At 45.4% G+C, this 13523-nt stretch overlaps 1 protein-coding gene across 5 annotated transcripts in view; it reads left to right on the forward strand.

Annotated features, from left to right (window-relative positions):
- STXBP5L (syntaxin binding protein 5L) overlaps positions 1-13523 on the forward strand; it is a 389375-nt gene that overhangs the window by 161858 nt on the left and 213994 nt on the right. For all 5 annotated transcript variants that reach the window (XM_090057223.1, XM_090057239.1, XM_090057229.1 and 2 more), the window contains exon 5: positions 318-452. In XM_090057223.1, the coding sequence (XP_089913349.1) occupies positions 318-452 (135 nt within the window). The remainder of the gene's footprint in view (positions 1-317; positions 453-13523) is intronic.

Here is a 13523-nt window from a genome sequence, read left to right on the forward strand (position 1 = left end):
ATGACTGCACATAACTATATTAAGAGGACTTTTCTTGCTTTCTCCTACTAGACACAAGTAGATTGGTTCTTCCTCTTTAGTTCCTAGCTTCCTTGTTATAAAGAACTTGGTTACCTGTGGAAAAGGGAGTCCACATCATGTGATATTGCCACTTTTTCACAGATCTATAAGAAGTGTGCGAAAGACCACATTTTTGAGCCACTACCCAGCCCATTCTGAACCCTGGGAAACAGAGAGAACAGCTGTTTCGACTGAAAGCTTATTGAAATTCTGTTCGTTGGCACAGCTTTATGTTGCATGTTTTTTTTTCTTTGCAGGATTACTTACTGCCATCTACCTTTCCAGAGTAAATGGCTCTATGTTGGCACAGAAAGGGGAAATACACACATTGTTAATATTGAGTCTTTCATTCTTTCGGGATATGTCATCATGTGGAACAAGGCCATAGAACTGTAAGTTTAGGTGTTTCTATCATTTTCACGTTGCTGGCACTTGTCAGAATTGTTGCTGAGATAATTCATTTATTACAAATGACTACAACTTTTTCATAATCTCCTATTTTAAGGATTTACTTGTGTAACATTGGTTGTTTCCCAACAAGATTTATTGAAATTGAATAGCTAGGTATATTATTGTGATTGTGTGATATATAATTTAAATATTTACAATAACTAAATATTAGGGTCCCAAATCATTAACAGAATAAATATTTTTGCTTAAAATAACCAATATACATATATATCCATATATCCCATAAACTCAGGAGCACCCTCTAAACCCAGTATTTTACATTGTGGTCATAGTTTGATCTTCAGCTTCTCCATAATAACACTACAACCTGAGGAAATTAATGGAGCATGTTGAACTATGGGAGATGTTTCTCCCTGATTTAAGATGCTGCCGCCAAGGAGATCACAACCAAAATCTGTTATCCCTGACCATGGATATTATGACTTCTAAATGCCACTTTCCTCACAGATTATTTTGCTTCATCTATAATGCAAGTAAAATGGAAAGAGGGAGAAGGAGAAAATAAAATGGAGGTTTGATGGATGAATCTGTTCACATGTATTTTAAGAGGCTCTGTGCTAGCATACTGTATTGTACAGAGTAAGAGGTCCATTTCTGTTGTATTATTGCAATTATAAAATTCTGAGGCAGGAATATTCCTGGTGGTATCAGCTGCTTTCTCCATTCAAAGAATCTCTTGTAGACTCTACAGATACTTTTTTCATGTTGTGAGAAACTTAGTCTTCTTATTAGTAAATTGGATTTTAAGTAGACCAGAATGACTGCATTCAAGGGGAAAGTAGAGATACAACACGATCCCTTACAGAACTTAAATTTGCGTTCCAACTAGGGGTCCTGCTCTTATGTAAAGTCAACTCTTCATCTTTCCCTCACCCTTCCTTCTATATTGCCACTAGCTGTTTCAGCATTCCCTGTAGTCCACAAGTTCACGTAATCAGTACCTATTTTTCAACTTTGCTCCTCCTTTTTTATCCAAAGCTACTATTACTGAGTATTTCCAATATTATCTCCAAAAACTATCCAGAATCCAAATAGTCTATTGCATTTCCCTTTCCTAAAATTTATCGCTGCCCTTAATACTGTAACCTTCACCTCTCTGGCCTGTCTGGCATTCCCTTGACTCACTGTTCCGCTCAGCTTTAGGAACATTTGGTTGGAACTGTTTTTGTTGTGTAATATTTAATGTGACATGTATTGACAATATCAAAATGAAACATTTTGATGTTTTTACATTTACATTTTTGAAGTTTCCATAAGAATGATTAAACTTTCAATGTTCATGCTGGTTTGGGATGAAAATAAAGTTCAAAATATTGGAATTTCCCAGGGAACAGAAATTCTGTTTTCCTGTCGCTTGTACTTTCCAGTTAGTTGGCAGTTCTTTTGTGTAAATCATCACCAGCATGATATAATGACTATGACAGAGGGTGGTGAAGCACTGGAATGAGGTTATCTAAAGAATTGTGAAATCCCAATCCTTCCATGTTTTTAAGGCCTGGCTTGACAAAGCCCTGGCTGGAATGATCTAGTTGGATGGTCCTGCTTTGTGCAAGGGATTGGACTAGATGGTCTCCTGAGGTCCCTTCTAACACTAATTTTCTATGATTCTATGATAAGCCTTTCTTAATTAGTGATGACTGGAAGCATGTATGTACTAGCTAATAACTCCTGGGTAGATTGCTTGGACAACCAGTTGAACAGCATCACAGAGGAGACATGACCAGAAACCTTATACTTTTGAAAAAACTGAATTGGCTAAAGTGCCTGCTCCTCTAAGAGCAGAAACTCCCTGGGGAGAGAGCCTAAAGAGCCATACAGGAGCCCACAGGTACAGGTTACCATGGCAACAGGCTAACAAGCAAATTAGCCTGCACCTGCACCTGCACCTGGTCAGCTGACCGGAAGAGGCAGGGCCCTGGGCCCATATAAACCCCAGGGCTGGGACTAGAGAGTGAATTCGCTGCCAGCAGCCAAGGGGGAAGGAGCTCTCCTAGAGGAAGCTAAGGGAAGAGGCTTGACTGCCTGTTCAGCTTCTGGTAAGATTAAAGGACTTCAGGAGCTCACCAGATACCCTGGCCTACAAAGCCTGTAGTGCTGGGGAAGAGTGATTCTTTTAAAGGGACAGAGCATTCTCTGAGCTGCTTGAATTATGTTATAGCCCAGGGGCTCATATTTTGATTTCTTTGTAAAACCGGCGGATTGGGCTGAGGCTATTGGGGAAGGACGGGGCCTCATTGGGGGTCCACTACAGTGTGGGGACCCCAGCACCAGTGTGGGCGCAGTATCTGGGGTACATGGACCCCAGCACCGAGGGGTGCCGAGAGAAAGAGGCAGGGCTGCAGAGAGCCCAGTGCCGACCAGAGGCCAGGTGAAACTAAGGCCTTGGAAAGACACTGTGTGAATGCCATCTGCAAGACTTGGGGCATATTAAAGGGGTGGTTTGGAGCCACGCATCTAGCCCATAAGGCTGAGGGTGTCCTGAGACATCCATTTTGGAGCAGGGTCCAAACCTACAGAGTTCGGTGCGGTCCATCAGGACCGTATCCAAACAAACTTGAGGGCAGCCTCCCTATTTATTACAGTTACACCAAACGTGGCAGGAGAGAAAGAGGGTGCCCATTGGGCAGGGTTGGCACAGTCAGGGAGCCCTAGGGGTATCACGGCCATCTCTGGGGACCCCACCCTATGACAGCGCATCATATAAAATTTATAATTGAATTGTCCTATCTTTTTATAATTTATTTTTAAAAGCTAAAAAAACCCACTCCCTACCAATAAGGTGTTTATTTTCACCTTGCTACAGAAGGATTTGCTACCATACATCACTCTATTACCACCAGGGCTCTAAATCTTGTGGAAAGCTGTGATTTATTTCAACAACCCCCATGTGGGTGCTGAATATTTAATAGTGAGATTATCCCTAACTACGCATTGGCCTGTTAATAGTACAGGGAGATAGATGGTTCAATCCCAATGTGTGAAAATGAGAAAATATAATTCAGCTAAGATGCCTCCTCCTCTCTGTACATCCTACTTGTATACTTCTTGATATTGACTGGGGAGAGATTTATTTGCCTGCACCTGGGGTATAAAATGAACTAGCCAGAGATTAGGTTTAAATGTGGATAATAGCAAAGACATATATACATAGCATCTCTTTCTTTGACCCAAGGATGAAGTGAAATGGATTAATTTGTAATGCAGTGTTTGTAGATGCTGTTCAATTTGTTCTTTCCATGCTGCTGCTTCCTGATATTTGTATAACTTTTTTCCCTTTTCTGCACAGGTAGGTGCCAAGGGCAGATTTCAGATTTCTGGCTCCTGATGGCAGGGAATAGAACCTTAATGCTTAAATTAGAAGAGTGTTTAGCTGTTTCAACAGGAGACAGAGTACAGAATATGCCTGTGGTTATGTGTACCAAAAAACAGTGCTCCCAGGTGTTAGTTTTTATGTCTGTTTCCAAGGTTGCTCTGCAGCTGAACTAGTGCTACTGTTGTCTTATAAGAAAAGTATAAATTACAGTACCTTTTTAAACTTAATGAAGATAACTATTACAGTGTGCCATAGGAGTATATTTCTTTCTTTTTTTTTTTTTTATCTCAGATTGGCTGTATTTGTGGAGCATGTTTTCTCTGGGGCTCAGACATGGTTTTCTTTGGTGGTTATCTTCTTGGCCAGTTTTACTCTAAGTTTCTGAGTTTTTACAGTTACACATTGGCTATTTGTAATTGATGTTTTCAGAAAGAAAAACCTATATAAAGCAGCAGCTTCAGGCTTAGTCCTAAATGCACCTGAATGCACCTGGAAGATGTAATGGGTAGTTATGAGCCTTGCTTGTTTCATCTTGGGAAAGACCAAAGCTAGTATGTGTAATACATGGGATCAGTTTGAAGCTGTTACCTCTCGCAAAGCTGGGGAGCGGCTTAAGTTATTTCTTGCCTCCAAGCAGGTATGCCTGGGTTGAATTTATTGTCATGAAGAGCCTAGAATAGAAGTTTCTCAGTGCAAAGTAAAAATGCTGCCCTTAAGTCCTCAGCTTTAAAGAACTGACAGAAGAACTTCATCATGTCCTATAGCTTCCTCATAGCCAGATTTAAGAGGACCTTTCTTCATCTCTGTGTGACTCTACCATGAAACTTCAGGAAGCAGAATGTGAGGTCACCAAAGCACCCTTATGTCCTTTATTCTTTTCTTTCACTTATGATCCAAGTAATGGAATCAGAAGTCTGTGTTAACTCTCACAGTGTGACTTGAACCCCATGTTCTAGACTTCCTCAAGGCCTTTCGCTGATGACCCTTAAAAGAAGAATCTCTACAAAATTTAAGGCCTAGTAACTCTTCAATTTTGGAACTTTAAATTAAATATAATCTGTGTCTGAGTCACTGTAAAGCTAGGCTGTGGTTGGCCCTGTGCAGGTAGGCCAGAATCCCAGTTCTCTTCCTCCTCCAGCACATGGTTGGTAAAATCTACCATGGACCATGCTGCTTGTAGGACGGGGGCAGGCAATTATTTTGGGCAGAGGGCTGCTTTCAGAGCTTTGGCAAGCCATCAAGGGCTGCATGGGTAGCCCTGCCCCTTTACAGGCACTCCAGCCATCAGTTGCCATCTTGGGGCTGGAAGTCCTGCCCCCTAACCCCTGACCTTTGCCACCAGAAGTCCCTCTCCTTACCCCCCAGAATTACTCCTTTCAGCAAGGGGTTTTGCTACCTCTGAACCAGAAAAATACCAAATTGTCATCTAAAAATCAAACATGTACTATGACACTCATTAATCTGTGCTCTGCAAGTTTTTCCACAGATATCACAAGTGGTTCCTTGTGGGAAGCACAACTGTTAGCCAGGATGTTATGTGCTTTTCTTCTTCTTCTGCTGTTTCTCAGCTTCCTAAGCAAGACAGTTCTCTTTAAAGTGGGCTGTAACTTGATGTATGGTGTAGTGCTATTGAGACCTGTTACCAGCCAGCACTTCCCAATTTGTAGGGTTGATGCCACCCTTCGTAAGGTATGCTTTCAGGGTGTCCTTGTAGCTCTTCCTCTGCCCTGTGTAGGTCCTCTTACCATAACTAAGTTGAATGAAGAGTGTCAGCCATCTGCACACAGTGGTCATCCTAGCAGAGTTGATATTTCGTGATCTTTTTCTCAATGCTGGTTATGTTAGCTGCACAGAGGATGCTGGCATTGGTGCAGTGGTCTTCCCCTCTAGCGAAGGATCTTCCTGAGGCAACAGTGATGGAACCATTCCAGGCACTTAAGATGCCTCTGTTATGTCACATGCATCTCACACCCATAGAGGAGCATGGGGATAACCACTGCATTGTAGACCAGGATCTTAGTTTCCATCTGCAGAGCTTGGTCAGCAAAGATGGTGAAGCAACTTTCTGCAGGATATGCTGGCACAATGAATCCCATGTTCAATTGCCACATCAAGACTGACTGAATGGGAGAAGTGACTGCCAAGGTATGGGAAATGCTTAACGTTTTCCAGGGGTTCTCCACCGATGGTAATCTGGGGGGCAGGGCACCTTGTGCTGCAGCAGGCTGATGCAGCACTTTGGTCTTCCCAGTGTTAAGGGAGAGTCCCAGGCTTTGATAGGCACCTGAGAAAAGGTTGTGGGTGGACTGCAGATTGGTCTCTGTGTGTGCGAGGATAACACAGTTGTTAGTGTACTGAAGGTCAGTGAAGCAGTCTTGATACTTTTGTTTTGCTATGAAGGCGCCACAGGTTGAAAAGCTGGCCATCCATTCGATGTTCAACTCCAATTCTGAGATGAAGGTGGTCACAGATGAGAATCAAAATAACAGCAAGACAGATGGAAAAAAGGGTTGTGGCAATGATCCAGCCCTGCTTGACACCAATGTGGATGGTAAATGGGTCTGTCTGTGATCCACTGCAAAGAACTGTGGCAGTAATCCTGTCATGGAGTAGCCTGAGGACACTGATGAACTTCAGTGGACAACCAAACCTAGCCAGCATCTTCCATAAGACTTTATGATGGATGGAGTTGAAGGCCTTGGTTAGGTAAATGAATGCCATGCATAGCTACTAGTGTTGTTCTCTACACTTCTCCTGGATCTGTCATGCAACAGAAATCATGTCGATGGTACCCTGAGATGGTCTAAAGCCACACTGGGATTCTGGAAGGACATCTTCATCAAGAGGGAGGAGGCAATTCAAAAGGATGTGAGTAAGAATCTTCCTGGCAATGCAGAGGAGGGCAGTGCCTCAGTAGTTCCCACACACTGACTTGTCCCCTTTCTTGAAGATGGTCACAATGCTGGCATTCTTTAAGTCAGGTAGAACCTCCTCATTAACCCATATTTTGATGAGAAGTTAGTGAAATTTATGCACTGTGCTGTTCCACTAGCTTTGAAGACCTCTGTGGGGATGCCATATGGGCCTGGTGACTTACTCTTCTTGGTCTGAGTGATGGCATACCTGACTTCCTTGAAAGATGTGGGATCAGCAAGAGGTTCTGTTACTGGGTGTTGAGGGATGGATTCTATGGTGGCAGCTGACACCTCAGATTCATGGTTGAGAGGAGTTTTGAAGTGCCTTCCAGCATTACTTGATGGATACATTTTCTATGAGAAGGGTGGAGCCATCCTGGTATCGCTGGGGGGTTGGGCCATTGGAGCATGGCCTGTGGATGGCTTCTATTGCTAGAAAGAATCTTCTCATGTCAAGTTGGTCAGCAAAACTCTGCATCTCCACAGCCTTTGCTTGCCACCACTGGTTCTTGATGTCCCATAGCTTCCTCTGAACTAGCTTGAGCTGGTATAAGCCTCTTGTTTTTGCTGGTTGGAGGGTTAATTTTGCCAACCACAGAGCATGGCTCTCTTCTGATGCATAAGTGCTAAGATTTCCTCATTGTTCTCATCAAACCAATCTTCATGACAGTAAGTGGAGTATCCAATTGATTCAGCACATGCCTTGTAAATAACATTCTTAAGCTCCTCCCAGTGTGCCTGGATCTCCTTGATGTCATCAGGTAGGTCAGAAAGCAACTCAGTAAGGCGTTGCTGAAGAGCCTCACATCTAGCTTGGTCTTAGAATGACACCTTCCTTTCCTTTCAGTTGCTTACAGTCTTATTGCACGAGCTGCATCTCCATGATTGATCTGATTACATGGTGGTCTGTCCAGCAGTCATCTGTGCCTCTCAGGATTCAGGTGATATGGACATCAGTACAATCTGACAATAACATAGTCAAGAAGGTGCCAGTGATAGGAGCATGGATGTTTCCAAATGGTCTTATATTTTTCACTGTCTGAAGATAATATTTGTGATGAGCAAGCCATGCTGTGCACATCTACTGAGGAGGAGGATACCATTTGAGTTGACTTTCCCCACCCTCTCTTTCCCAATGATGCCACTCCAGAGTTCAGAGTGTTGCCCAACTCTTGCATTGAAGTCATCCATGAAGATGAGCTTGTTTACCTTGGCAGTGGCAGTCATAAGCACAGAAAAACTGTTCCTTGTTGACTTCTTCATCATCAAGTGTGAGGGAGTATGTACTGATGACCATAGGATACTGGTTGTTACTGAGCTGTAGGCAGAGAGTCATAAGGCATTCATTAATGCCCACAGGAAGTTCTGAAAATTGGCTGACGTCTTGTTCTTGATGGTAAAGCCAACCCTGTGAATGTGCCTCTCATCAGGTGACTTTCCTTTCCAAAAAAGGTATAGCCACCTCCTTCTTTCAGCTGGCCTTCATCTGCCCAGCAGGTCTCACTTAGGGCAGCAATATTGATGTAATATCTTGCAAGTTCTCTAGCTACTATGGCAGTTCTTCTTTCAGAGCACTCACTGTTCGGGAAGTCCAAGAGAGTGCAGACATTCCATGTGGCAAAATTCAGTACTTTATTTTGTTAGTTTTGGCCACAAGTAAAGTGATCCCAATGGATGTGGCAATCCAGACAGGGGGATTTGGGACAGCCTATGTTTAGGGGCACCTCTTCTAGCTCCTTCTCTATTCAGGGTGCTCAGAGGGGATCCTAAAGAGGACTGCTCAGCCACAGCTGCAGCTGCCGAATTGTACTTCTGTTTCAGTAAGTGCAAAACAACCATCACACAACCACTGCCTGTATGCAGATTTGTGAATAGGGGCTCCCAGAAATCACTGTTCCTGTCCCCACTGCCACTCATCCATTGCTGCAGAACTTGGTTTGTGGGAGATGTTATGATCCCTGGCAGAGGCCTGCACATGACATCTTTTAACATGGGGAAGCTGGTGCACAAGCAACAACCACACAAACTTGACAGGAGGGAGCCTTGAACCCAGTGGCAAGGATGTCCAAGACAACCAGAGGCCTCTGTCTTGCTGTAGCCCTCATCAGCCTTCACAGCCACAGAGAACCAGCAGGTTCTCAAGTACACTTATTCCACCGTTGGAGTCTTCAGAAGTTTGGACCATGCTTCGTCTGGGACCTCGCCTCAGATATGCTCACCAGGGGAGTCCCTACCAAGAGTACGAGTCTCTAGATGACATACCTCTGAGGGTCAGTGGACCATACAAGCCTCTCTACCATAACAAGGTTATGATCCAAGGAGAGGGCACCCAATTTAAGGTGCCATAAAATGGCAAAGAAGTCATGAATATTGTTTTTATGGTTTGTATGGCATTTTATCTTAAAGATGTGGCAAGTCAGCCAGCTGATTGTTGGCTCTAGCCCTAGACCTGTGGTCACCCAGCTTTCAACTAGCCAGTATAAGGGAAGCCTCAGGGGCATGATGGATGTAAATACTAAACTAAATGAACTCTGATCAGGATAGGCAGAGAATAATTACTATACAAAAGCTTGTGTTGGCCTGGTGAATTATATCCTCCTTTAAAGACACTGTAAGGAGGATATAATTCTCCCTTCTCCTAGGTGTTTTTTTCTACCAAGAAGATAACTTCAAGGGAAAAGAGTTCTTAATAGCCAGAAAGGAAACAGGATAATTTAATGTGATCCCCTATTTATTATCTAAAAGACCTATTTTTCTTGAGGTGATGAAGTTGCATGTATTCTAAAAAAGTTTAAGAAAATTGCCCAGAGAGCAGGGCAGTATGGCTGTTGTCAGTTAGGGCTCAGACCAAAGTTAAGTTTTGTTTGTTTGTTTTTTGGGTTTTTTTGTGTGTGTGATTGGCTGCCTGAAAGCATTTTACAGCTGTGCCATGATACGTGCACAGCTGCAGAGCGCTTTTGAAGTGGCTGATCATGCGACAAATTAACCCTCATCAAATGAGTGCTTTAGGGAACTTGAGTTAATTTATCACACAATTGAGGCTAGGCTGCATCAGCCAGCCCTGCTCCTGGGGCTGGCAGCAGGAAGGGGATGGGGAGTGAGCTGCTGGCTAGGGTTTGTCTGGCCTGAGCTGGAGGGAGGGGGGTGGGTGGATGACAGCCCTCCCCCCCGCTTCTTGGCCCTCCCCACACCCCTCTGTCCAACTCAGATCAGGGAAACCCCAGCCAGCACCTCATTCCCCATACCCCCTCTTCCCCTCCCTTCTTGCTGACAGCCCGAGAGCTGGGGGGGAGGGTGCTGGGAGAGAGGGGCAGCTCCTCAGTTGCAGGCAGGCTTGATTCTCCCCACACTGCACCCAACAGGCAAACATTTGCTGGTTTGGGGGGTGGGGGGACGGTGCTCTCACAGTGCTTTATGTAAAGTGCCATGAGTTAAAGTGGGGGCCTGCACATCTGTCAGCACCCATAATGTCCCAAAACCTCACCACAAGAATAAATATTCTTTAGGAGGAGGCTCAAAATACTGCTTTTACAGCTACGTCCCTTAGATTCATAGATGTTTGGGTCAGAAGGGACCTCAGTAGATCATCAAGTCTGACCCTCTACTCTGGGCAGGAAAGAGCACTAGGATTAGATGACTCCAGCCAGGTGCATGTCTAGCCTTCTCTGAAAGATCCGCAAGGTAGGGGAAAGCACCACTTCCCTTGGAAGCCCATTCCAGATTTTGGCAACCCTTACTGTAAAGAAGTTCTTCCTGATGTCTAACCTAAATTTGCTCTCTGTCAGCTTGTGGCCATTGTTTCTAGTTACTCCAAGGGTTACCCTGGTAAGCAAAGCATCTCCTGTTCCTTGGTGCCCCCCTGTCCCCCTGATGAATTTTTAGGCAGCCGAAAGATCACCTCTCAGCCTTTTCTTGCAGAGGCTGAGGAGATCCAGGTCCCTCAATCTATCCTCATAGAACTTTGTCTGCAGATGCCTAACTGTATAAATGGCCCTCCTCTGAGCCCTCTCAAGGTTGTCCACATTCCTCTTGAAGTATGGTGCCCAAAGCTGGATGCAGTACTCCAACTTTGCATTGGTCTTTCATCAGTCACACAGGACGCCCCTGCCCATTACAGGACAGGGAGGCCTGGGTGAGGGAGATTCCCTGCCCTCCATCAATGATGACCTTGTGAAGGAACACCTTGAGAGCCTGGACACCTTCAAGTCAGCTGGCCCTCACAGTCTACACCCCAGGGTATTCAAGGAGCTGGCTAGCATCATAGCCCAGCCCCTGGCATGGATCTTCAAGAACTCCTGGTGCTCTGGTAAAGTGCCTGAAGATTGGAAGAAGGCCAACGTGGTGCCTATCTTCAAGAAAGGGAGGAAAGTGGATCCAGCAAACTACAGGCCCATCAGCCTGACCTGTATCCTGGGGAAGGTCTTAGAAAAGATTATTAAAGAGGCCATTATTAATAGACTGGCCAATGGCAACATCCTGAGGGGTAGCCAGCACAGGTTTGTTGCAGGTAGGTCTTGCTTGAAATCTTATTTCCTTTTATGACCAGGTGACCTATCACCTGGACAAGGGAGAGGAGATTGATGTCATATATCTTGACCTTTTGGCAAAACTGGCCAACTGTGACCTCAGGTTCACCACGATCCACTGGCTGGGGAATTGGCTCTGTGGTCAGACCCAGAGGGTGGTAGTTGACAGAAGTCAATTGTCATGGTGCCCTGTGACCAGTGAGGTTCCCCAAGGCTCTGTCCTTGGACTTATATTGTTCAAGATCTTCAGTAATGATATGGACATTGGAGTCAGAAGTGGACTGGCCAAGTTCACTGATGATACCAAACTCTGGGGACAAGCATCCACACCTGAGAACAGGAGGGTGATCCAGGCTGACCTTGACAGGCTCAGGAAATGGGCAGATGAGAACCTGATGGTGTTTAATAGGATGCGGTTCAACAAGGACAAGTGCAGAGTGCTGCACCTGAGAGGGAACCAGCATTATGGTTATAGGTGAGGGGCTGACCCTCTCAGCAGCACAGAGCCAGAGAGGGATCTTGGAGTCAGGATTGACTCCAGGATGAATATGAGTCGCCAATGCAACGAAGCAATAGGCAGAGCCAACCTCACCCTGTCATGTATCAACAGGGGCATCACTAACAGGTCCAGACAGGTCTTGCTCCCCCTGTATGCGGCGCTAGTCAGACCACAGCTGGACTACTGTGTCCAGTTCTGGATGCCGCACTTCAAGAAGGACGTGGAGAACCTGGAGAGGGTCCAGAGGAGGCCACTCGTATGGTTGAGGGCCTCCGTGGCCAGCCCTATGAGGAGAGGCTGAGGGACCTGAATCTCTTCAGTCTCCATAAGAGGAAACTGAGGGGGGATCTTGTGGCTGCCTACAACCTTATCAGGGGCCACCAGCAGGGACTCGGGGAAAGTCTGTTCACCAGGGCCCCCCTTGGGGTCACCAGGAACAATGGCCACAAGCTGAGGGAGGATAGGTTTAGGTTAGATATTAGGAAGAACTACTTCATGGTAAGGGTGGCCAGAGCCTGGAATAGGCTTCCCAGAGAGGTGGTGTTCTCACCTTCCCTGGAAATCTTCAAGAGGAGACTGGATAGGGATCTTATGTCCCCTCCCACCTCCAGTGCTCCTTCCTGCCCATGGCAGGGGGTCAGACTAGATGATCTGTCTAGGTCCCTTCCGACTCATTGATTCTATGATTAACACCGAAAAATGCAAGGTTCTCTATCTTGGGAGGAAAAACCTGCGGCATCCTTATAGGCTCAGCAGTGCTACACTGGTTAGCACTACAGATGAAAGGGACTTGAGGGCCATGATTGACCACAAGATGAATATGAGCCTTCAGTGTGATGCTGTGGCTAGTAAAGCAAGCAAAATGCTGGCTTGCATCCATAGATGTTTCTCATGCAAATCCCAGGATGTCATTCTCCCATTGTACTCAGCCTTGGTGAGGCCACAGCTGGAGTACTGTGTCCAGTTTTGGGCTCCACAATTCAAAAAGGAAGTGGAGAAGCTTGAGAGAGTCCAAAGAAGAGCCATGCGCATGATCAGAGGTCAGGAAAACAGACATTACAATGACAGGCTGAGAGCTATGGGGCTTTTTAGCATCAAAAAGCACAGGCTCAGGGGCAATCTGATGGCCAACTATAAGTTTATCAGGGTTTGTTCACCAGGATCTGGGGGAATGATTATTCACCAGAGTGCCCCAAGGGATGACAAGGTCAAACAGTTATAAACTCCTGCAAGACCATTTCAGGCTTGACATAAGGAAGAATTTCTTCATTGTCTGAGCCCCAAGGTCTGGAATAGCCTGCCACTGGACATAGTTCAAGCACCTACATTGAATGCCTTCAAGAGAAATTTTGGATGCTTATCTTATTGGGATCCTATGACTCCAGCTGACTTCCTACCCCTGGGGCAGGGGGCTCGACTCAATGATCTTTCAAAATCCCTTCTAGCCCTCATGTCTATGAAATGTATGAAAACTGTAGCCTGACCAATGCCGCATAGAGGGGAAGTATCACCTCCCTGGACCTGTTGTCATGCACCTGCTAATCCACGATAAAGTGTGGTTAGCTTTAGTGATCGCTTCATCACTTTCACAACTCATGTTCATCTTGGTGTCAACAGTGACTCCAAGATCCCTTTCTGTGGCTGTGCTGCTAAGAAGGTCCTCCCCCAGCCTGTAAGTGTGCTGGTGACTTCCTTCTCCCTAGGTGCAGCACTTTGCACTTGTCTTTGTTGAACTGTAT

Source organism: Crocodylus siamensis, chromosome 1 (genome assembly GCF_052110815.1).
Source record: "Crocodylus siamensis isolate JL-2025a chromosome 1, ASM5211081v1, whole genome shotgun sequence".
NCBI lineage: Eukaryota > Metazoa > Chordata > Crocodylia > Crocodylidae > Crocodylus > Crocodylus siamensis.